This window comes from Malaya genurostris, chromosome 2 (genome assembly GCF_030247185.1).
Source record: "Malaya genurostris strain Urasoe2022 chromosome 2, Malgen_1.1, whole genome shotgun sequence".
NCBI classification, from domain to species: Eukaryota; Metazoa; Arthropoda; class Insecta; order Diptera; family Culicidae; genus Malaya; species Malaya genurostris.
The window spans coordinates 116,027,624-116,054,382 of record NC_080571.1 but is presented as its reverse complement, the minus strand read 5'-3'; the positions used below and the strand labels follow the sequence as shown (position 1 = coordinate 116,054,382).

Genomic DNA, 26,759 nt, shown 5'->3' with positions numbered 1-26,759 from the left:
GATGTCTGTTGAAACAGTAGGCCAAATTCCCCAAAAGGTATCTAATGCCAAGACTTTGCTTTTCAAACACCGATGGTGTACCACGCTCTAACCGTCCAAATGAATCAGTTGTTGCGGAAATCGTCTGAAAAGTTCATTCCATTGTTATGGAAAATTGAAATTGCAGGAGATAGCTGATATCGTAATAATTCAAAAGAAAGTGTATTCACAATTTTGCATGACACTTGAATATGACAAAACTGTTTGTTTGAATATGAAATATGAAAAAAATTGTTGCTTGAAAATGAAATATGAAAAAAATTGTTTGCCTCGTTATCTATGAATCAACATTCGAACTTCTAAAACATCCACCATGTGCGTCAGATTTATGCCTGAGCGAGTCCTGCTTTAATGTTTAATAAATAACCTTTCTGGAAAGAGATTTGTGTTGAACGACGAAGTCATCGCTGAGACTGAAGCCTTTTTGAGGCTAAGGAAATATATAAATATCAAAGATGTGTAAAAATGTTGGCACACCGTTGAAACATTTGTATTACTCTTCAAAGAGAATACTTCGATGATTAGAACCAAAATAAGAAAACATTTTTCTTTGTCTGATCGCGAACTTTTTGACCGACGTGTTAAATATTCAGAGGCTTGATGCCCATCAATCAATCAATATACTAAATATATCAAGATACTTAGCACAGATCCGTTCATTTTTTAAATGCAAAGCAACTGAATATTGGTTCTATTTGATCTTGTTGGTGTGAAGCTCGCATTACGAACGGTGCACGAAACTGATTATTTTATTTCGAATTTGCATATGGCAGTGAAAGAATACATCGTAAAGCTCTTTGGGATTGATTTCTGTCCTTAGGAAGACCGATTTGATATTTTTTGGTTATTTAACACTGATGATGGAATTTTCATTGAATCCGAAGCTCACTCGGCGTGGACTCGATGTGGTACCCTCTGTAGTCGAATTTAGACTAAGGTGTACTTAAAGATTCGGATGACTTTTATGTTTTATGATTATATCTATTTTTACTTTATTTATATTATTACATAATATTGACAACAATGTTTCCTGGCTTCTCTTTTGTTTATTAAAACTCAAATGAAACTATGAAACGGAGAAAAAGCTAAAAAGTAATGAAATCTGGAGGAGTGATTTCTTAACGATCTCGATGTGTGAAATTTGCGTAATGACATCCAGGTCAATATAGTAAACAGAAACGTAGCCCTACGTCAAAAAACACAAATGCAAAAAGTCATACAGACATTATTTTCTTTTCGTGTCCTAAGGAGTGTATCGAAAATAAGCTATCCACAAATTTTTCTTTCAAATTATGATAAAAAACGATATTTTATTCAAACTAAAAATTGATCCTTTATTGTAAGAGGTTAAACTTGAGCATAATGAAAGCCGGATGAAATTTAAGTTATTCCTTCACGAGTTTTCGAACTTTTAATCGAACGCTCTTCATCAAGTTCCGGACAAGTGTTGCATCGCATTTTTTGGACGCTTGAGCCCAAATTTTTTTGAACTCCTGCATGTTCCCAGCTGCCTAACCAGTCTTCTTGAAGACCCTCTTCAAGATTGCCTAGTAACGTTCGATGGGTCGAAGCTGGGGCCAATTTGGTGGATTGATATTTTTCTCAACGAAATTTATACCCTTTTCCGCAAGCCAATTGAGAGTGGTTTTGGCATAGTGAGCCGAGGCTAAATCCGGCCAAAAAAGTGGAGATGTACTATGCTTTTTATATAAAGGTAGAAATCTCTTCTGGAGACACTCAGATCGATAGATTTCTGCATTTATAGTTCCGGTAGTGTAAAAAATGATTGACTTCAAACCACAGGAACATATTGCTTGCCATACCAGTACCTTTCGATCGAATATCTCCACTTGAATCAACCTGTCCGCATCGCTCACATCCTCCCCAACAACGACAGTAAAGTATTATGGACCTGGAAGGGTTCTTGAGTCTTTTTTTACATAAGTCTCATCGTCCATCAAAACGCATGCATCCGGACCCTGCAAAAGACGCGAAACATTTTCCGGGCCCTTGTTGCTGCTTGCTTCTTCTGTTTCACACTTTGTTCCGAGATTTTCTGCTTCTTGTAGGTCTTTAGGTGATTTCGCCTGTCGATACGCTGGACCATTCCGACACTCGTTCCTGCTGTTTTGGCAAAATCACGTATTGACATTGATTTGTAATTCATGATTAGAGATACAACTTTCTGGTTCAGTTTCGGGTTGAAAAAACCGGGTTTTCTGCCTCTTCCTGGTAGCTCATCCTAAGAATAATGTTCCCCAAACTTATTAATTATGTTTTTAACACTGGCATGATGAATTCCAAACCGCTTCGCCAATTTTCGCATAGTAATACTCTTCTCACTTAGCCATGTGTCCGGAACTTTAATTTCCACTTCCTTTTCAATACGCGACATTTTGAAAACGCAGAAACAAGTAAAGAATCGAAAGCTGACAGCCAAACGCACAGCATGCTGCGATCTGAGCATAAAAAACTATCACAAATACATGCGTACAACACAAATGTGGATAGCTTATTTTCGATACACTCCTTATTCTCTTCTGCGACTCAATCAAGTCTTCACTCTACGGAGCAATAATAATCACTAATTAGGCTTTCTGACAGCTCACTTACAATCACAAATGCAAACGAGATTGGTTTGTTTTCATCAGGAAACGCATGCCTTGAACACGATTCAGACTATCATTCAACTTTCGTCGACGTAAAGATTAATTTATTAATTTTTTTAGCCGAATATTGCACACGTACCCGACGTTAATATGTTCCGTGAACTTGACGTAGTGCCCCTCCATATGAATTGCTTACAATTAATGTTGTTGTTCCGTGACCGTTCCATGCCGGTGATAGTCGCCTGATGCTACGTGTGAATCGCTTTTACATATTGTTTTGTTATCATCAGGAAACGTATTGGCCTGCCGGGGCCAATACGGGCCGCCGTTAATTTTTCATCGGGCATAGAAACCTCAATAGTACTGTTGTTGTACCGTTTAATTCCACTATGTCACGTCATTACACTCTCACAAAGTCACTATTTTCACAGTCACTATTTTCACGAAAGTGTATCAAACGTTATAATACAGATACGTATTTCGGAATGTTATTTACATCCTTCTTCAGTGTATCGGTTTTATAAGTTTATTGGGTTTAATAAACTTAAAAATAAACTTATAAAACCGATACACTGAAGAAGGATGTAAATAACATTCCGAAATACGTATCTGTATTATAACGTTTGATACACTTTCGTGAAAATAGTGACTGTGAAAATAGTGACTTTGTGAGAGTGTAATGACGTGACGTATTGGAATTAAACGGTACAACAACTGTATTATTAGTTAGAATATTCTACTAACAGCTCAAACAGAAATTTAGGAATAATAATCAGTATTTTTCAAGTTCCAACTCAACTAGTGTGCAGCACCAGCCGTTTAGTTTAGACTATTATTATTTACTACTTTATTAGATCCAGTCTTTTACGAAATGAATAACTCTGAAAGTTATAATCCAGCATATTTAATTTAAAAAATCTTTAACCCATCTTGAACTGTCTTATTTTAGTCGCATTGAGAAAGCTAGCAAAACTTGGGACCACTTCAGTCCTCCAGAATTAAATACCTCACCGAATTTCAGACTTGTCTAAACACTGTTACTTAAGAGAACGTAGATGAGTACTTAAACACAGTGTGAATAATTCTGTCTAGAGATCGTGTGCTCCAGACCGGCACTGGCCGAAACAGAACGTGCACAATAGTCTCTATGCTAACAAAGTTGTCATGAGTAGTAAAAACAAAAGAATGAAAAAAAAAGAATACTTAACATTTCACCGTGGGCCTTTTACGGCAACTTTACGTCGACCGGTATATCATTCTTGTAATATACCTGCTCGCACCTGCAAGCAGTACTTCAGAATGCAGCAATTGCACTAGTCTGTGTAGTACACTTGGAAAACAACCGATGTGCTCAAAATGAAGTACCGACGTCAGCTTAACAGTATGTTGGTTGATGACATCCGCAGGGCAACTAACCGATGAACTATCGTTTAGCAGAAGAATACTACATACAGCTCAACATGGTTAAATTTTCTTATCACTATATAGGCTTTAACGATAGAATATTTACCCGAATGGTGATTATAATGCTTTAAGATTGATTGAATCAATTTGTGCCACAGTTAAGTTCATTGTTGAGTGAATTGTTCAAAAAGCATGTTACGTGTATGCAGGAGATATAGAAGATTAATATTTAACTTAATCTCGGTTTCAATCTTTAGGTCGTTCGCCAAGGCTGATGTGTATATGCTTAGCTTTGTTCCGTGCAGTAGCAATGGATATCTTGCAAGATTCAAGACGTACTACGGCAAGGTCCTTTCAATCGAAAAGGAAATGTTAAATCACAGCAATGTGTAGTGCGCTTATTCCATCAATAGGCATACGCCTAGCAAAACTTTAATCGCGTTCTGTTCAACTTATTTTCCTGAACTTTATTTTAAGTTGTTCGTATTTACATGTTTGTGTACTTGAACGTTCCCTTTTTCGATTGCTTATACAATAATTCTTTTTCAATTTTAAACACTTCAAAAATCAATTCTTTTGTTAATATCCCTTTTATAAAAAAATAGTTCATCACTATATATTTTTCTTCAATATTATTTTAAGTATTGTGATTTCTTTCCGCCAGCCTCTACAAAAAAAAACCGCTTCGGGTGAGAAACCATAACTCGGCACTATATATTTTTTTGGTAATTAACTTGCTCTTTCTCTTCAATAGTACCACCGAAAAATTCCCTTTCGTTTGTTCATAAAAAATTTGCATAAAACCGTTGGAAAAATTAACAAATATTATAGAACATTCAATTCCGAAATAAATAAACACGCTCATATAATCTCTGTTGATCTTTATTTAGTCTCAGTATTATGGTAGAAAAGAATGTTGTTTACTATCCGACGTTTCGGTAACTCTTTTGAAAGGGAAATAAATTTTAGGATTTTAAAAAAATTGTGGGCCAATGGCACTTTACTGGGTAGAAGCTTAAAATTTTTTGCCAGGACTCTTGTTCGAGCCTCATCCCAAAAGAATTCTTAGTGTCAGTCCTGCAATTCTCTTGTACATGCATGGGTAAATCGGTGGCTTCAACTTTTGACAGAGAAAGTCAAGTTCCCGGAGAACGACCGTAACTTGATTGAAGCCTAGTATAAAGAAACGATATAAAAACCTGTTTTAATCCACCTAGTGGTGTAATGATGCCTTTCTCATATCAATCAAACTATCATATATAATACTGTGGTATTCTTCAAAATTATTCTGCTTCAATTCTTAAAAGAATAATCGAAATAGATTTGTTTGACCGTCTACTGATAAAAACTATCAATTAGAATTGGTCGATTTAGAAAACTTTTCTCAGTTTTTCGCTGTTTTCAGTGATGGTATAAAATTTTCAACACACTTTACCCTATATTTCCGGATCCGGAAGTCGGATCCGGATGAAATTCAGGAATTACGCATGGGACCACAGGACCTTTCATTTGAACCTAAGTTTGTGAAAATCGGTCGCGCCATCTATGAGAAAAGTTAGAACACATATTTTCATTTTTTTGTACATTTTACCCCATAAAGTTAGTGCAAAAACGTTACATACACACATACGCACATACACACACACACAAACACACACACACAGACATTTTGCGTACTCGACGAACTGAGTCGAGTGGTATATGACACTCGGCCCTCCGGGCCTCGGTTCAAACGTCGGTTTTCACAGTGATTGCATAACCTTTCTATATGAGAAAGGCAAAAAAAAATTTTTTTTCGATTCTTAAAAGAATAACCGAAATCGGTTTGTTTGACCGTCTACTGATAAAAACCATCAAATTGGAAAAGATTTGAGGTCGATTAAGAAAATTTTTTAAGGTTTTTCCCCATTTTCAGTGATGGTAAACAATTTTTAACACTCTTTACCCTATATTTCCGGATCCGGAAGTCGGATCCGCATGAAATTCAGGAATAACGCATGGGACCACAGGACCTTTCATTTGAACCTAAGTTTGTGAAAATCGGTCGCGCCATCTATGAGAAAAGTTAAAACACATATTTTCTTTTTTTGCACATTTTACCCCATAATTCTCGAACCGGAATCAGGATCCAAATAATATTCAGGAATTTTGTATGGGACCTCAAGACCTTTCATTTGAATCTAAGTTTGTGAAAATCGATTCAGCCATCTCTGAGAAAAGTTAGTGCACTTATTTTCACAATTTTCTGCACATTTTACCACATAATTCCGGAACTGGAAGTCGGATCCAAATAATATTCAGGAATTTTGTATGGGACCACAAGACCTTTCATTTGAATCTAAGTTTGTGAAAATCGGTTCAGCCATCTCCGAGAAAAGTTAGTGCAAAAAAACATTACACACACACATACACACACACAGACATTTTGCGTACTCGACGAACTGAGTCGAATGCTATATGACACTCGGCCCTCCGGGCCTCGGTTCAAAAGTCGGTTTTCACAGTGATTGCATAACCTTTCTATATGAGAAAGGCAAAAAGGTCAAGATCTACATCGCAATTAAAAACCCTGACTTGACTGTAACGCAGTTTTGTATAAGTTGTCAAACATTTTACTTATGTGTCAACATTTTGTTCAGATGATAAGATAAAATTTATTTGGGCCGTAAACTATTCAGCTGATTGTTAGCAAACTGGCATAGTTTAAATCTAAAAGTTCAATAGTTATTTTCTCTGTTGGCCGCAATAATACAACTTAGAAGAACTTCGTTTCAATAGTTATTTTCAGGTTCCACAATTTCAACAGTAAAAGAATATGATCAAAAATAAATTTTTTGAATACTTTTCAGATGTGGGTTGAGAATAGAAGAAAATGTAATAAAAATCGGAACATCATTGATTAGCTAGTGATAGAATATGTTGGCCAACGGTTGGCCTACGATGTTGATGAAGACGAAAACTTTCTATCTTCTTCCAGTAGAAAGTTATTTTTATTTTTATCTGTCTGTACACACGTGCTGGAACATGCTCGTTCGTTTCCCTAAAACTGCATCAATATCTCCTATAACTTTGCAGAAAACATCAACAAGAAAAAAATTACGATAAGTCCGCAAAATAATTAAGGGGCGGGTAGGATCTAACACTTTTGAAAAATCAGTTTGTATTTTTTATAGTAAAACATTTCAAGAATATTCTGTGCAATTTTCAAGACTATCGGAATAAAACTCTAGAAGATATGAAACTCATGTTGCGAAGAAGCAAGAGTTTGACACACAGGCCAAAGAGTTCTGCTTCCATTGACTTAAATATTGACAAAATATTCTTGAAAAATTTAATGATGACAAAACACAATAAAAAATTTGATTTCTCGAAAGTTTTGGGGCTCGACAACTGGCTTGATAGACCAGCACCCTATGCATTGACCACCATCCCAGGAACAGTGATGCATCCCCATGTAAAAGTTGGCACAAACCTTAAATTTTCGATAGCTGCTCATTTAAGGTGAAACTCTTAATATATATTAAGATAATATTTAAAATCAATATATTTAGATCGCCCAATCAATTTCCATATTGGTATTATATAAAACCATACTCGATTCACCTAAAATATTTTAAATATGACGTTTTGGTAAATTTGTTTTTTTTTTCTTTTATCAAATATTAATTTTACACTGCTGGTCAACATTTCGAAAGGTTATTTCATCATCTTAAAGCTAAAACGTCTAAGGTTGCCAAAACCTTGCACAAAACTATATGAATAATGGATTATAAAGAATGAAATTGACCAGACAATTCTTAAAATCCGTTCAACGCTGATATTGTTTGTATTTGAAACATGAAATAAATGTGCAACCCAAAATAAACACTCTTTCTTGCATTACTGATGCGACTCATTTCTGACATCAACTGCAATATTCCGTTATGGTAATGTGCCAAATCTAATGCTGAGTGATTGAAAAAATTTCAACTCACTGTTAGGTAAACTACGCAAGTTTTTATAAAAACAATTGCTTTTGAGAGACATACAAAACAAACAGAGAAAACCTCGCTGGAAACGTTCATGATAATCATGCAATGCAATCATAAAGTTACTGTTCAAAACTGATTTGATAATACATATTGTGACAATATTTCGGATCTATTTCAGACTTAAGCTGTTTTGTTTATTCGAAATTACTCAAATTCTTCAAATCTACATTTAAAATTATCAGCAAAAAATAATCAAAAATAATCAGCACAATTGCAATGCCTAAGTTCAGACTATGTTCACAGACAAACGGACAGGTCACTCAAATTGGACTCTTTAATCATTTTAACGGCCACTTCAAATATTCCTTTATTTGGTACAGTACTCCCATGTGTCATAATGGCACCCTATCAAAAACATCCAGTTTGTCATACAGACTGTTGTTTTATTTTTTTAATGTATCAACAAAGTTGCCATTTATATAGAATTATCTGTAAAGTGTTGATTTGTATATGCCTGTGAAGATTTCATGCAGGACACATATTGCTAAGAATGAATACAAAATTCTGCCTATTTCTATTATTACTAAACAAAATTCTTGTTTTATCTGTGATCATCTGTCTGTTTATCTTGTTTTATCTGTAAATACCGAAAAGTATATTTTCTAATAGGGTAATGCATGGATTGAAGTTTTTTTGACTCAATTATAGAAATTTTAAACTTAAGGTCATTCGGTTGGGGATCGAACCCAGGTGGCCTTCGTGAAGGGCATCGACTAACCCATCACGCTATACCCGTCCTCATGGATTGAATTTATCGCATAATTTTTCGTTTTATAAATGCGATTCCAAAGAGTTTAAACTTAAACTTTTCATTTTTTCCAAAGGAATACGAATTAGATGACTTCTATTTGTTTGTTTTTTTTTGTCTGCTAAATAAATCAGGATTGTCCGCAGATGTGCAGGGAACTACATTTTACCTCGTGCCCTATAGTGCAACTAGTACTGGGAGCACGAATTAGTTCGGCTAATTTGTAAAAGATGGCTCTGCCTGTTATGAATATTGAACAGTAACAGCTGTTATCGATAGTTTCAAATGATTGACATCTGTCATTAATATTTAGTTCATATAGCTTCGAGTTAAAAAAAACCTTATTTTTCACTGTATTAATTATGAACAATTTCTTGTCAACTAAGCAGCATTTGCGAGAAGTTTTAGTTGTTTGTTTTTATTGAAAGAAAAGTGCAGCTGAAGCGCATCAAATACTTGTGGATGTTTATGGTGATAATGTTTCAACTGATAAATCATGTAGGGAATGGTTTCGACGTTTCAAGAATGGAGATCTCAGAGTAGAAGACAGGCTTTGCTCTGGACAACAACAAAAAAAAATTCGAAGACAAACAGTTGGAGGCATTACTCGATGAAGATACGCCAGGCACTTCAACGCACACCACCAGACCCTCGTACTCACTGATGTCTCAAAGTGCTAGGCGAACCGCGCACCACTTGTACGTCAGCGGTAATGTATGTCAAACGCAAGATGAGCTTGCAGAATCATTGGAAGTGCCTCAACAAGCAGTTTCTGCACGATTCAATTCTATGGGAATGATTGTTTGTTTGTTTGGTTGTTTAATTTTATTAGCGACTTTAACCGTTTCTAGTAAATTCACCGCAATTTAAGAAATATATATGTACATGTCACGGTACAAATTATGACCAATTATGGAAATGAGGCAGTTGGGAATATTCTACTTTTTTGTAAGATCATAAGATATCAGTTCTGCCATCTCTGAGGAAAGTGAGTTAGATCCATTTTTGAGTATATGACTATTATCTCCCGTCGTTAATAAAAAATTGGGATACAGGATAGCCGGAATCGGTTTGTTTAACTGCCTACTGATGATGGCTACCGATTGGAGTAGTCCATTTAGAAAACAATTACGTTTTCGGTTTCGCCGCTTTAAGTGACGGTATAAAATTATATAATAATAATTATATAATTTTATACCTATATTTTCGGCATTCGGATCCGGATGAAATTCAGCAATTCCATATTAGACTACGAGATCTTTCATTTAAACCTAAGTTTGTGGAAATCGGCCAAACCATCACAGAGGAAAGTGAGGGAGATTCATTTTGGAGTATATGATCTATTTCAGGTGCTTCCGGAATCGGAAACCCGGAACCAGGTTAGCCAAAACCGGTTTGTTTGGCTGCCTTCTTATAATGGCTAATAACACGTTTTCGTTCGGCAAGTCATTGCATTTCGATGCAAAGAAAACAAGTGTTCTGTAAATAGCAGAAACTTTACGTCTGCTTAGCGGTTCAAATTGAACTGCCGAGTTTTGCATAAAGCAGTTCAATTTGAACTGCTATGCACTGATGAGTCAAAGACGAAACGTAAGCATATCAAAATCGGTTATGTGTTTCCACCACCCGAATAATTACGAAAAAACTTCTAAGGCGCAGAAAAGCGCAGAGTAGCTCACAGAGTTTCGAAAAGCGAAGAAAAAATGCTACAAAATCAATTACTAATGAACAATTACAGCGGTTTTCTACATATTTTAATCTCTAGATACAAAACATCGTCTTTACGAAATACAATTTATATGGAAAAATTAAAATAAATCTCACAGCACCCCAAATTCAATAAATTCTGGAGAGTTTAATTTTCTGTAATAAAATTTCAAATTTCGAACTACGATTCTTGATTTCTTCAATGTTTTAATGTTTCCTTAGCAGTGTGGTGCAGTGAAAATAAGGTAGAAAATGAACTGGCCATTTTTTCCTAAAATCGGCGAAACAAAAATCTCGGCGGTGGCGACGCATAGTACTAGTTCTAATATTAAATTGTTCTTTTACAATCTAAAGCAACAGTTTCGTTTTCCAATCTCGTCTCTGTAAATTCATTTAAAATATAAATTCATGGCGTCATAGAGAACCAAATTTACGAATTGAATTACGATATGGCTTTACTTTAGTTTTCTTAGCCCGAAGAGGTGAATGACGTTAAGGTTAAAACCTCTATAATCGGAACAAAAAAATATGTCAGAGTAAACACGATGCGTTTTGAAGCGACTAGTACAGACATTTTCAAAATTGGCCCTCGAATTTCAAGTTTTCGCTTGATTTTTATGGGACCACCCTAACTCAACAATGGCAATCGATGAATAATGACACAAATACAAGCAAAACATTTTGGCATCGCATATTTGTTGACAAACAAAGCCGAAGCAGCTGAAGTTAGTAATTATCCCTTTTCAAAATTATAAGGCCACCTTGTATATTAGTCAGTTTGTGTTGAATATAGTGATTATAAATATCATTTTTATCCATTTAACAGCGTTATGTGACTATGGGTAAGCGAAAGAGACTAAATCAACAAGAACAAGGACAAATTTTGGCCTTCAAGAAAGTAGGATGGGGGATAAGGAAAATTGCAGAAGAATTGGTCGTAGCTGTCAGAGAGAGATACTCGTCGAATTGTCAATAAATCTTCGAATTCTACCTTGAGTTGTTCACAAATCCGCACTGAACTTAAGTTGTAAGATTCAGTTTAGACGGTTTGGAGGGCATTAAAACTTTCGCCCAACATAGTTCGAGCAAAATTGAACAGTGCTCCTCGTTTACTACCTCACCACAAGGAAGCTCGACTGGAATTTGCACGTCGGAACATGCCCCAAGATTGGAAAAAGGTATGAACATGTTCTGCAATATTAAAAAAAAACAAACGCATTTAAACTATTTAATAACAAATGTGTTAAACTATTACAGGTTATATTCTCGGATGAAAAAAAGTTTAACCTAGACGGACTAGACGGATTCAACGGTTATATTTCTCAAAAAAATATTTTTGGTGGTGGATCTGTAATGGTTTGGGGTGCGTTCTATGCAACCGGCAGGCTGGAACTTCAATTTGTATCGCACAAAATGAAAAGTTCCGATTACATAAATGTCCTCAAAGCTAGTCTGCTGCCAGTAATTAAAAGAAGACGCAAGTCAAAGCTCATTTTCCAGCAGGATAACGCCAGTATTCAGTCTTGGGAAGCTATTGAACTGGCAACACTGCAGAAATTGGTGCAAAGTATGCCAAATCGTATTTTTCAGATAATAAACCGTTCCGGTGGAGCAACGGATCATTAGATGCTTTTTATTGCTTATTTTAATCATCCGAACCTCAATAAACTGCAAGTGGCCTTATAATTTTGAAAAGCCATTTTCCTTATGAACGTTCTATCACAAAAGTTTTTCCACGAAATCAATCAACTCTTGGACTCACATTCGTGTTTTGCAATCTAATTTCATGCTCAATCGAAAAAAAATCCTAAAACTATTCCTTTTTTTTATCTTGAAATTTATGGGTGGCCTTATAATTTTGAAAAGGTCTGTAGTAACTGATCGTATCGTAATTATTTTGATATAACAGTTCGGCTGAAAAGTTCGTATCGTTTAATAGAAACACACATTTTATTGCTCCAGTTTTTATTATTCAACATAATTGCCATCAGAGGCGATACAGCGATTATAGCGATCTTCCAACTTTTCGATACCATTTTTGTAGTACGATTTGTCCTTTGCCTCAAAATAGGCCTCAGTTTCAGCGATTACTTCTTCATTGCTTCTAAATTTTTTACCAGCGAGCATTCTCTTGAGGTCTGAGAACAGGAAAAAGTCACTGGGGCCAAATCTGGAGAATACGGTAGATGAGGGAGCAATTCGAAACCCAATTCGTTCAATTTCAGCATGGTTTTCATCGACTTGTGACACTTGATGAAACAAAACTTTTTTCTTCTTCACATGAGGCCGTTTTTTTGAAATTTCGTCCTTCAAACGCTCTAATAACGCTATAATAATTATAATAGTCACTGTTGATGGTTTTTCCCTTTTCAAGGTAGTCGATGAAAATTATACCATGCGAATCCCAAAATACAGACGCCATAACCTTACCGGCCGATTGTTGAGTCATTCCACGCTTTGGGTTCGATGCATCGCGTGCAGTCCACTCAGCTGACTGTCGATTGGACTTCGGAGTGAAGTGATGGAGCCATGTTTCGTCCATTGTTATATATCGACCAAAAAAATCGGTTTTATTTCGATATAACAGCTCCAAACACTGCTCAGAATCATCAATTCGTTGTTTGTTTTTGATCGATTGTGAGCTCACGCGCAACCATTTTGCACAAAGCTTTCTCATACCCAAATATTCGTGAATAATACGTCCATTACGTTCCTTTGATATCTTTAGGGTGTCAGCTATCTCGATCAACTTCACTTTACGGTCATTGAAAATCATTTTGTGGATTTTTTTTCACGTTTTCATTGGTAACAGTCTCTTTTGGACGTCCACTGCGTTCATCGTCTTCGGTGCTCATATGACCAGTACGAAATTTTGCAAACCACTTACGAATTGTTGCTTCGTCCGGTGCAGAGTCTGGATAACACTCATCAAGCCATTTTTTGGTATCGGCGGCACTTTTTTTCATCAAAAAGTAGTGTTTCATCAACACACGAAATTCCTTTTTTTCCATTTTTTTCACAATAACAAAAGTAGCTTCACTCAAAATGCAATATCTCACAAACTAATAATCAGACAGCTGTCAAATTTATACACATATCTTTTGAAGGTTGGTAGTAACTGAAAATGGTATGGATTTAATTCTAGTGGCGCCCTCTCATAGAAACGATACGAACTTTTCATTCGATCTGTTATGTGTCGTTTTTGTTTTTGTTGGAATCAGATTCGGCGTGATCTGCCAGGTTTCGTATCGTATCGCCATGCATTAGGTACCAAATTTAAATTTTCCAGAACATTGTTTATGAACAACTTGGTATATTTTGCTTTGCACAAACGTATCAAAAAGAGACAGTAAGTACTATGCCCCAACGAAAGGAAAACATAGAATCTTTTCTGGTTTATGCTTTTATGTATTCTTGGCGACATTTGATGATATCGCCAATGAAACTCAACACTAGCACAATCCCTAACAGATTGCTGCCGCGAAACAAATGAGCACTAAAAGAGTCGTTAAGCTTGACCCTCACCAATGCTTCGTAGATTGAAATTCTTGACATTGTAATATTTTGTTGGCCTTAAAGTATGAGAGGGACCATCCTCATATATCATTGTTTTTATATAGACAGATTTATTTTTTGCTCGTCTATACTTTTGCCCTAGCGCAGCTCGTTAGAGTTGGTAGTCAGGAGAGATATAAAATTTAGCATAGAAGGTTTAAATTTAGAACAGTACTGAACCAAACAGACGACCCTGTAACAACTGTGGCAAACGGACATGGATACTAATATCATCAATATTATAATTTCAAAAAATAGCTTATTTTGCTCAGATTGAATAATACTGGTAAATATGCATTATTCATTTTTAATTATTCAACAAGTACACTGAAAATAATACTTTGTTTATAAGTAAGGAACCAGGTTTTTCGCAAATTAGCTTACAAAAGTTGTGATCTCCGCCAGAACACATCAATAGCTTATTAAGATGTTTATATTTAACAAATCGAAAGAAATAAATTTTCGAAAATCTTCAAGGCAAGCAAAATTCATTTGGCATCACATCATGAATAAAAGCAGCGTTCCGTTGCGCTGAAATTAGTTGTTGACATGCGCTACCATTCGTGAAATTATATTTAATTTCGGTTTCGTCGATTGACTAGTAGGAAAGATTTAATATATTTTTATTGAAAAGCAGCTGATACTGGTGCACAGTGGTCAAGCAAAATTAGCAGTAAACAATTCTTTATTCTTTAATCATTGCACTTAGAAATTCGAAGTCTACAGGACATTAGTTGAATTTGATAAAATGCGTTTTTATTGCTATGTAGTTTTAGGGTGATCCAAAAACAAACCATGATTTTGAAAAATTATTTCGTAATGTTGATGAGATAGAACAATAATTTAGAATAATCAATTATTGGCAACTTTGTTGAAGATATTATATCTGTATCTCTATCAGTTTTTATATTACAACGATTTACATATAAATTAGGCTGCTTCCCAAAAGTACTTTTTAATTCGAATTTTCTCAATAAAGTTATGTTCGAAGAAATTCAAGAATTTAAAAGGGCGCAACTTTAAATGAAACAAGATATTTTTTATATTGTTAATTCAATAGTTATTAACAATTTTAACATGAAAAAATGCCTTTTTGGAAAAACGATATCTCAGAATGGAAAAATTCTTTTGATTTGTTTTAAGAGCTTGCACTGGATGGCTTCTATCGCATCAAACAGCCCTCTCTAGAAACTCTTCACACGATTCAATCAGTGGCATCATAGAGAGCGAATTTCTCTCGACGACCCGTCAGAGCATCACGGGTTAGCACGCTGCTGTGAGAACTCGCTCTGAAGCAATAAACGGTCGCTCATTCTCGTTTTGCGATCCGATTCTACACGGGCAGTGGATAATTGCGATAGAATCATTTTACTAAAGGGTGATTTTTTAAGAGCTTGAGAACTTTTTTAAACAATAAAACGCATAAAATTTGCAAAATCTCATCGGTTCTTTATTTTAAACGTTAGATTGGTACATGACATTTACTTTTTGAAGATAATTTCATTTAAATGTTGACCGCGGCTGCGTCTTAGGTGGTACATTCGGAAAATCCGCTTTTTTATCGACAAATTTTGTTCAGCGATGAGGCTCATTTCTGGTTGAATGGCTACGTAAATAAGCAAAATTGCCGCATTTGGAGTGAAGAGCAACCAGAAGCCGTTCAAGAACTGCCCATGCATCCCGAAAAATGCACTGTTTGGTGTGGTTTGTACGCTGGTGGAATCATTGGACCGTATTTTTTCAAAGATGCTGTTGGACGCAACGTTACAGTGAATGGCGATCGCTATCGTTCGATGCTAACAAACTTTTTGTTGCCAAAAATGGAAGAACTGAACTTGGTTGACATGTGGTTTCAACAAGATGGCGCTACATGCCACACAGCTCGCGATTCTATGGCCATTTTGAGGGAAAACTTCGGAGAACAATTCATCTCAAGAAATGGACCGGTAAGTTGGCCACCAAGATCATGCGATTTGACGCCTTTAGACTATTTTTTGTGGGGCTACGTCAAGTCTAAAGTCTACAGAAATAAGCCAGTAACTATTCCAGCTTTGGAAGACAACATTTCCGAAGAAATTCGGGCTATTCCGGCCGAAATGCTCGAAAAAGTTGCCCAAAATTGGACTTTCCGAATGGACCACCTAAGACGCAGCCGCGGTCAACATTTAAATGAAATTATCTTCAAAAAGTAAATGTCATGTACCAATCTAACGTTTAAAATAAAGAACCGATGAGATTTTGCAAATTTTATGCGTTTTATTGTTTAAAAAAGTTCTCAAGCTCTTAAAAAATCACCCTTTATTACCGCTTATTCTAACTATGTGCATATAACCGTTGTATAAGCTGTGTCTATGAAAATGTCTGTGAATGCCCCACACAAGGGTTTTTAAATATTGACACCTAGTATGAGAATCATCAAGTCGAATCATCGATTTGATCTTCTGCGAATTGTCAACTTGCGATTCTTTCTTGGTATATTCTATTCGGTATATTCGATTTTACCTCGACCTGCTTTTCGCGTATGGAGGAAAGGGTACAAATTGATGCAGTATACACCGATCTAAAAGCGGCTTTTGATCGTATAGACCACCGAATTCTATTATGTTATTATTATTATTATCTACTGATGCGACTTGGTGCATCACACAAGTTCGTTGAATGGTTGAGTTCCTATTTGTGTGGTAGAGTCCTACGCGTACAATTGGGAACCTCAGTTTCATCCCCATTTACGAATAAATCAGGAGTTCCGCAGGGCAGTAATATGGGTCCCCTTTTGTTTGCACTATTTTTCAACGATGCCGCTTTGCTGCTTGGTTATGGATGCAAGCTGATCTACGCTGACGATTTGAAGCTGTACTTAGTAATTCGTAATTATGAGGACTGCGTCCATCTTCAAGAACTGCTAGATGAATTTGTCGCATGGTGTCGACGAAACCATCTTGTGATCAGCATTGCCAAATGTCAAGTAATTACATTTCACCGAATACTTCGTCCATTAATCTTCGACTACAAAATTGATGGACAAACACTTACAAGAGTTGACCGTGTTAATGACCTTGGTGTTGTATTGGATGCAAAACTCACATTTAATCAGCATCGTTCTGCTTTAATATCTAAGGCAACGAAACAACTCGGATTCGTAGCTAAAATCAGCAGAGATTTTAAGGATCCACATTGTTTGAAGGCGTTATACTGTTCCTTAGTGCGACCATTGCTGGAAAATGCCAGTTTGGTATGGAGTCCATATCAACTCGTTTGGAACTTGCGGATTGAGCGTGTTCAGAAAAGATTTATTCGGCTTGCGCTAAGAGACCTTCCCTGGCGAAATCCCTTGGATCTCCCACCGTACCCTGATCGATGTCGCCTGTTAGGTCTTGACACTCTGGAACGACGAAGCAAGATTCAACAAGCTGCGTTTGTGGCGAAGATTATCAACGGCGAAATCGACTCTCCAAACATCCTGTCTCTCATCGACTTCCGGGTTTCACAACGAACTCTACGATCAACAGGTTTGCTACAACGAAGATTCCATCGGACATCGTTTGGAGCCAACGAACCTATTGCAGCGTGTGTTCGAACTGTCTCCCTATTTGAAAATTTATTCGATTTTGGTGAATCATCGCATAAGTTTGTTCAGAAAGTGTCGCAATCCTCGATTTTATAACTTAACTTTAAGACTTTTATTGTCAGATGGAACAAGCAAACAAATAAACAAATAAACAAATATTCTACACAGCGCCTATCATTTCAAGACTGTATCTCTTTTGGTAAGGGCCGTGAAATACTCAGAGAATGAGGTGGAGCGAAGAAATGTAAAAAAATTCTCTCACGGTTCATGCACTGAAAGGCAGCCAGTTCTTGCAGCACTATCAACCAGATTGATGAAGTTGTATACAATGTATAGAAATATCGAGCCGCTCTCAGTCAAATTATCGGCAATCACCAATACTTATTTAGTGCCAAATTACCACGTCTTTCCTGACGTGCCGAACGAAAACGTTATTTTCGGCATATACTGGCCGATTCAGGTATGGTCATTTAGGGGTTAGACTGCACTGCACTGCATCGGATGTGACAACCAAATGTTCTTCAAACTTGATTCACATCCCAAAAGTAGCATTCAAACAAGTCTGAGATTGTTAAACATTTTTCAGCCATCTCCGATAAAATTGTGCAGAGAAAAAACATGCGTTTTGTCGATTATGTCACTTATATCTTTATGTCTACGGAGCCGGAATTGATAGCCAACTGATCTTTGAACTTGATTTACATCCCAAGAGAAGCTGTCAAACAAGCCTGAGATTATTAAAGTCGATTTAGCCATCTCCGAGATAATTTTATGGAGAGATGTAAATGACGTTTTGTCGGTTACGTCACTTATGCCATCATATCTCCGTAGCCGGAAGTGACAGCATATTGATCCTCGTACTTAATTCACATCCTAAGAGTAGCTTTCAAACGAGCCCAAGATTGTTAAAATTGGTTCAGCCATTTCCTAGAAAATTTTGTGAAGAGAGAAATCTTTGAAAGGTTCACACAGACATTTTCCGATCTCGTCGAGCTGAGTCTAATGGTATATAACACTAGGGGTCTCGCAGACAGAGGTCCATTGTTAGGCCATTTTCAATGCGAGTGGAGCCCCGTTGGACTAGTTTTACTGGAGAATTTTGAAAGTTGCTAATTACCCATATTCTTTTAATTAACAATTACTTGTAGAATACTGCTACTTCGGGTAGAGTAACAACATATTTTCTTTTCATATGGAGAAAACACCACATTTTCACACTATTTTTAATGAAAAAACGACAACTAACCCGTTCCAACAAACAGAATGAAAATTTCGTTCAGTGAGCTGTTCAACAAACGCCAAACACCCAACGAAATCTAACCACTCTCTCATTGGGTAGCTTCAACCGTATAATTTTATCTTATTAGGATTTGAGTTTTACTTTACATCATTGTAATACTACTTACTTTGAGTATTTTGTCCTGCCTCGGCTCTTTGTGCTCAAATTGATACTATAAAAACTCTAAAACGAAATTTACTGATGAAGTAACTTATAAAATGTTCTTGATTCAACCAAGGGATTCGTGAATCAAGATGGTCGGGTATGCAATTTCATAAACACAAACTCGAACCGTCCCCAATAGAAACTTCACCCATACCGGACCCAAACCCAAGATTTGTTTTTCTAAACTCGAACCGGACTCGTAAAAAAATAAAAATCTTTACTCGTACCCAACCAGAATCGGATCATTTTTTTCCTAGACCCGAACCTGTCCCAAGCCTGTCAGGTTCATTTTCGGGTCTATAAGCATTTCTAAATGCCAATTTTTATACCCGAATATGACCCGTACCTGTTTAAAAATAAATTTAAAAAAAAACCTTCACCAGGACTCGACCTCAACCCGAAAATCATATTTTTAACCCTTAGACATTTTACGCACAATTGTAATTGAGTGGCCAAGAGCGATTACCGTGACAAGTACGGTCGACCCACATTACAGTTGTTAATTTTTGTCACAACCATAAGCAATATATTCTAACTCCATATTCCATTCTACCATCCTCAATAGAGACCCCGATGAGCACTGGTCGGGTTCGGGTTCAGACAAATAAATGCTTATTGGGTTCGGGTCAGATACGGTTGGTAAACGACTGGACAATGCGCAATTCAAGCTCCAATGTGGTTCTTAGCCTCCTGTCCAGTAACTCCTATCCCTACCTCCCCGCGGTACCGGCTGGGGTACGAGCAACCATAGGAAAGATCGGGTAACCAACCCTGGTGGGACCTAGGTCGTATGCTGACAGGGAAGGGGGGGCTTGCCTTCTCTTCACAGAGTGCGAGCCTACCCGAGCGTCTGTTCATCATGTTGGGGCGGCTCGAAACAGCGTCTGTTCTCCATGTTAGGAGCGGCTGATTCCGTCCTTGTGTCAGTGTGGGACTCTAAACAGTGCTGATACGATGGCCCTCCGGCCAGCCAGGAGGTTGGTGCAGGCCTAACAAGCCGCCCGGAAAAAGGAAGTTACGATCAGTCAAGAAAGAAATACGACTCGGAATAATCGGCACAGACCTACGCGACGAAATAAGGACTACGAGTGGAAGCTTGGCACATGGAACTGCAGGCTGCAAAAAACTTTGCAGCCTGCCGAGGAATGGTAGTTCGAAGCACCTTCTTTCCCCGCAAAGATAACCACAAAGCCACCTGGAGATTACCTTATCAACATACGGAAAATCAAATCGACCACGTTCTCATCGACGGGCGATTCTTCTCCGACGTCATCAATGTCCGCACTTACCGCAGTGCCAATATTGATTCTGACCACTACCTTGTCGCGGTCTGTATGCGCTCAAAACTATCGACGGTGCACAATACTCGTTGCACAGGAACGCCGGGACTCAATCTCGAGCAGCTACGTAGCATTCGTACTGCAGAGGAATACGCGCAACAACTGGAGTTAGTGCTACCAACGGAAGAGCATCTTGGCGCGGCGACTCTTGAAGACGGCTGGAGGAACATAAGGTCCGCCGTGAGTAACACTGCTGCAACTGTTCTAGGTACGAGGTTATCGAATCGAGGAAATGACTGGTTTGACGGCGAATGTCAGCAGTTGGTCGAAGAGAAGAATGCAGCAAGGGCGAGGATGCTGCAACACCGCACGAGGGTGAACGAGGAACGATACAGACAGGCACGGAACAGACAGAACACGGTTTTCCGGAAGAAAAAGCGCCACCAGGAAGACCAAGATCGCGAAGCGATGGAACAGCTGTACCGCGCAAATGACACACGGAAGTTCTATGAAAAGGTGAACCGCTCACGTAGAGGCTACACGCCACAGGCCGAAATGTGCACTGGATGATTTCTAGGATTTGGGAGGAGGAGATTCTACCACAGGAATGGATGGATGGAGTGGTATGTCCCGTCTACAAAAAGGGCGATAAGCTAGACTGTTGCAATTACCGCGCAATCACATTGCTGAACGCCGCCTATAAGGTATTCTCCCAAATCCTTTGCCGTCGTCTATCACCAATAGCTAAGGAATTCGTAGGGCCGTACCAAGCGGGATTTACACTACGGATCACATATTCGCGATAAGACAAGTACTCCAGAAGTGTCGTGAATACAACGTACCCACGCATCACCTATTCATTGACTTCAAAGCGGCATACGACATAATCGATCGAGAACAGCTATGGCAGATCATGCACGAATACGGTTTCCCGCATTGATACAGCAAAGGACACCCCAGGACTATAGCTGTTAGGTAAGGTAAGTAAGTCAGATACGGGTAACGACTTTTTCATTTTGAACTGGTACAGGTAGGGGTCGGATTCAAAAATTTGGTCGGATTTCGGGTATGCTGGTCGGGTAAGGTAATTTTTTTTATTTTTCATCGAGTTCGGGCTGGTTCGTATTTGGAAGAAAAACTAACCCCGGATTCGGGTAGGGTATGGGTAAAAGTTTTTTTTTGCATTAAAAATGCCTTACTCTTCACTATACGAGGCCGGGGATCAATTAAATGTTTCAAAAATAGCCTCGTAACCTTTTTTCGTCATAATTTTGAACGTTAATAACTCAGTCATTTGTTGATGGATTGATATAATTTAACAATCAATCGATTCGTAAACTTTTAACTTAAACATGTATGACAACGTCGTTTCAATATTTCAATAGCATACTATTGAAAAAATGGTTAGAATTGACCCATGTTTTCATCCACCAATCCCAGCTGACCAAATTTACGTCATTTTCTTGTTCGGCATAGGAGGCTTTGCGTCATGCATAAAAACACCGCATCATTCTGCGTGGTTCGAAGAGGAATCTATAAATATATGCTGCAACTCATTTCTTGATTTCAGTTGATGCTTGACTGCGAGTGAAACAAGTAGCTCGTCCAGTGAGGTGATGACTAGATTGTATATGCGTTCGCTCATTGTATTGTCGCTTTTGCTAACTCTTCGCTGTACGAGGCTGGGTGTCAGTTTAAAAAAATGCAAAAATAACCGCGTAACCTTTTTCTATCATAATTTTGAACGCTTAGAACTCAGTCATTTGTTAATGAATTTATATAATTTAACTACCAATCGATTCGAAAACATTTAACTTAAACTTATGCGTTAACGTGATTTAAGTATGCAGTATGCATTTAAGTATGCGTTATGCAGTATCGATTTGAACAAGCTGTGGTCCCACCACGAATAAAACGCTTCAAAAGATTCGGAACTTAGTACAAATAAGTTGCACAGACTCACATATATAGAATTATCCGATGCAATAAAATACAGTATTAGAGATCAACTCAAGACAAGCTGATCTACGATTTCACATGTATCATTTAAATCCTTAATAAACTCGGGTTACCGACAGTTTCAGTTAAATTATCATTTACATCAAAACAATAAGTGTCTTATCACTACATGCGTTGTAACAATGATAATGTTCGTTCATGTATTAATAAAATCAAGTTACAATATGAACAAAATTGAAGAATTTGGTTGTGTATGCATTGGTTCCTTAATATGCAAAAGTGAAAATCAATTAAAGTAACAAAATATGTTCTGCGGACTGTGTCACATATTTTCTTCCTTGTATTGCTGCCATTCTATTTTCAAACACTTTACGAATATTATCGACGCTTTTTAGCGAAGGATCATTAAAATTACACTATTACTGAATTTATTGGCTGACGGTTATTCAAATTTTTTACATCCACATGTTTCGATCAAAATATTTAAAATCTTCTCTAATCGCTGTTTATAAAATGATTAAGTTTGTAAGTTCTCTGTATAGAAAATTATTATGATATAAAATCGTTTCATTTGTCCAGATTTATATCTTGAGGTTGTTCGTATCTAAAATTGATCTTTTAAGTAACTTCGAAATCATCTTAATTGTCTTTCATTTAAAGGATAATTGACTTTCATTTAAAGGATAATTTATTGAAGGCATAAAATAAAGTAGAATCAATTGTCCTGAAAGAATCTAATTGTTATTTTGATCATTCGCCAAAAATGTAAACACTAAAAGTAGAGCAAGTTTGTAATATATGACTTTTAGTGCATCCATCATCATCTTTATTTTTGTATTTATTATGGGTACCTTAGAATTATTTCATTTTTAATGTAATTGTGATCGGTCGTGTCTTGCACTTTCTTGTACTTTTGATCGGGTACGGGTCGGGTTCGGGTTTGAGAAATTTCTTACCTGACCATCTCTAACAGGAAACTGTTACAGGACAATAACAGGAAACTCGTACACAGTGAAGTCTCCTATAATGCGATGCACTAAATATCAACATCATGATCCAAGTCGAAACTTGAGATTCATAGGGATTCTGTTTTCTATGAAGGAATAGTCCTAAACTAATATGGTAAATCCAAGCACATACAAAAAGATTCCAGAAGACAGTATGTTGACTGAGAGAAGATGATTGCTCACAGTTACTCAGTTAGTCGAAATTCTATATGGAATTACTTATATGATATTTTTCGGCTATAAGAAATCTGGTAAGAATGAATGCCCGTTGAAGAAACTGTCACTGTACTTGTATTTTGTGTATCATAACGGAAGGAGCATAACCAATGGGTTCGAGTTATCGATGAAATGAAACCACCCGCAAGTTTGAACATGAGCTATTTTGTTGGATACATTTGCGTGACAAGGAAAAATAGCGATAGTGATCAACAAATTGCATTTATTAAACCGTTAAAAATGTTTGTCTAAATTCTCACACAAGACGAGTTGTGTCGATTTGGTATTTCACGAACCAGCCCACTCAAACAAATCGAATATTTTTTCGCGCACCATAGCAAACAACCTTGCGTATGCACCGGAAAATGTCGATCGAGGTAGAAGCGTGGTTGTTTGATATTTCGAACAATAAATCTTGCGTTCGAATCGAACAGTGAAATGAACTTGCGTTCAAATGCATATCATTTTATAAATACTTACTTTCAAACTCGTTTTCCTCTTCATCAGATGCTTGCGTGGATTCTTTCATTCCTATCGTGAGATGAGAAACACAAGTATCAGAGAGTATTCAAATAGCAAGTCATTTCAAATTTCGTCATAAAAGTACTACTGACCACTTTTGTTGCAGCATTTGCACAGCAGACAATCTCTGAAACAGGAGTTTTTTTCACTCGGCATCGGATTTCGCCGGGAATAGCCGGGAGCATTTGGTCTGCGCCGTCGACACCCACCTCTTCCGCCGTTATTAGTACCGTTAATATTTGACACTGGCACATTGTTTCTTGTTGCACAGGAAGCACCATCATATTCCACTTGAATGGCAGTGAAGCCGTACGGATTCCGACGCACCTGTTGCTTGATTTTTGGCTCTCGGCCGCATCCGGTCAAATCTGACCGAGCATCAGGAACCGCTAGCATTTGCAGACAATTTTATCACCCACACAATCACAATCACTAACTCGAGTTGAGCACAAATCAGACGCGCCGAGATTATTTCAAATATTAATCCACTTTGCTGCTTATTCACTGGTGCATAATTTGGCCTACTACTAAAAACACTGTCGTAGATGTTTTGATTCGCTCCAAGAATGAGTTCAAAAATAAATCTGAAAAAAATATTATCGAACATTGCATGTAAATGTTATGGTAGTATAATGTCCTTCGAAAACGCTATAAATAAACTAGAGGACCCACGTAGTACTTATAGTTTTACACGTTTGATTTTGTTTTGATCGTACACAAAAATCGACTGTTCAATGGAGAAACACTCTGAAAAATCGTTTGTGTTGTAGTGCCAATATATTACAAGCATGACAGGTGAGAATTTCATGGTCATGATAGTACAATGTCATTTTCGTATGTTCGGTAAAGAATTTACACTCGACTACTCGACAGTAGCGACCCTTACACGAATAGTAATTATAGCCAATAAATAAAATTGTCTTCATCACATCAATACCACTACCATGCTAACATCTTTCCTTATATTTATTTTTGGAAAACAAGCGTTTAAAGAATTTAAGACACATAAAAAAATCAAAGAAGAGTTGAATGCATGGGTGTATTCGATAAAAAAGGTACAGCGAAATTCTTCTGTAACTTTTGAATCGTATGAGTATAGACACTGAAAATTTGAGTAAATCTTATTAATAGTGTATGGCTTACATCTGCACGGAGAACCCTTCGATCATAAAATTGCGATATTGCAGTTTTTGATTTTTGCGATAGTTGATTTAACTAATTTCTTTTTGATTCAACCAATATGGTTTTTGATTTGCATATATTCAAGTAGTTCTTCTTCTTTTCTGGTTGGCGTCACCTCACTTGAGATGACGCCGAATTGATGGCACAGCAACTAAGGCTATATTGCCAGTTTATTTTCGTTTATAGTCCAATGGACTTTATTTTCACTTGACTACAAGCGAAAATCTCGTTGTGTGGCTGCGTCGAATCGTCAAAGTACGGCTGAAAATCCTCTCTTTCTTGCGAACTACTCGAATTTTCTCCGGACTAACACGATGCAACGTGCTCACCCGTTGAGAGTTTCACCGGAAGTCATTCAAGTAGTTGAAAAATATGTTGTTTTTAATACTGTCAAATGCCGGAGACAGTTGAAAGCAAAACAATAATCGCAATGCAAAATCAACAGCTTTTTTAGTTGAAATCTGTTCGCGTCGCTTCAAAATGTCAATGAAAACAACATCGATGGTTGAAGCGTTTGGTGAAATTGTGTTCATTCGATTTGATAACAATTGTTTATCTAACAGCGGTATTGTGATAAAGTTAACTTTGTTTAAAATGAAAAAGATTTGGTGTCAAATTAGAAAATGTAATCTTTCAGGTAATTTTATGCTTCAAATTCGATCATTGATTTACTTCCAGCAGACTGTTTTACATTCAGCTGTTTGATACCGATGATGCTGTTCATGCATTAGCGATAAAACGCTTTTGACATGAATTTAATTTATAAAAGTAACAGGAGCGAAGAGTTTCAAACACACAGAACGCGTTGCGTTTGAATGGCGCGTTTGAATTACCATCGCAAAATTCCAATTCCCAGCGGTTGATGGACACAAGCTCATATAAATTGACTAAAATTATCAGTGCATAACTTTAGTTCAACCGTTTGAAGGCATCATCTTTCAATACTCATTTTAGGTAAATTTAATAATTTCGCTAATTTACTCGCCCCTCCGGGCACTTTTGCTGATTAAAAACGTTTTTCTACATCAATCATTTCCGATCGAATCAGAAGTGTTTTTTTTAGAATTTAGATCTTTACTGATCTCGACTTGACATGATCATGATCATACAAAAATCAAAATCACTTAGAGATCAGATCAGTTCTGATTTCGTAATGATAATTTATTCCTTGGTTAAGATCACTTGAAATCAGCAGTGATCGGTGGTTTTCCCAGCCCTAATGATATTACATGCCAATATAAAATACTGTTTATATTTTTACAACGATATTTATTTCATGAATCTCAACATACCGAACTTATTTCAAAAGGATCATGACGTGTATCAGTAAGTATATTTTGATTATTTTCGCAAATTAATAACATTGTTCGAGTAAAACAAATAAAACCGATTTATTTTTCAACTAACAGAATTTTGTTTCAATAACAACATCAGTTATTTCAACTAAAATATTTGTTGAAATTGAAAGATATGTGTCCTCACTAATTG

General features: G+C 36.9%; 1 protein-coding gene across 1 annotated transcript in view; it reads right to left on the bottom strand.

Moving 5' to 3' along the window:
* LOC131432547 (Kv channel-interacting protein 4-like) overlaps positions 1-26,759 on the bottom strand; it is a 119,212-nt gene that overhangs the window by 87,158 nt on the left and 5,295 nt on the right. Inside the window, exons 2-3 of the mRNA XM_058598883.1 lie at positions 24,182-24,673; positions 24,048-24,098 (exon numbers count right to left, since the gene is read on the bottom strand). Coding sequence (XP_058454866.1) covers positions 24,048-24,098; positions 24,182-24,485 — 355 coding nt within the window. The 5' untranslated portion in view covers positions 24,486-24,673. The remainder of the gene's footprint in view (positions 1-24,047; positions 24,099-24,181; positions 24,674-26,759) is intronic.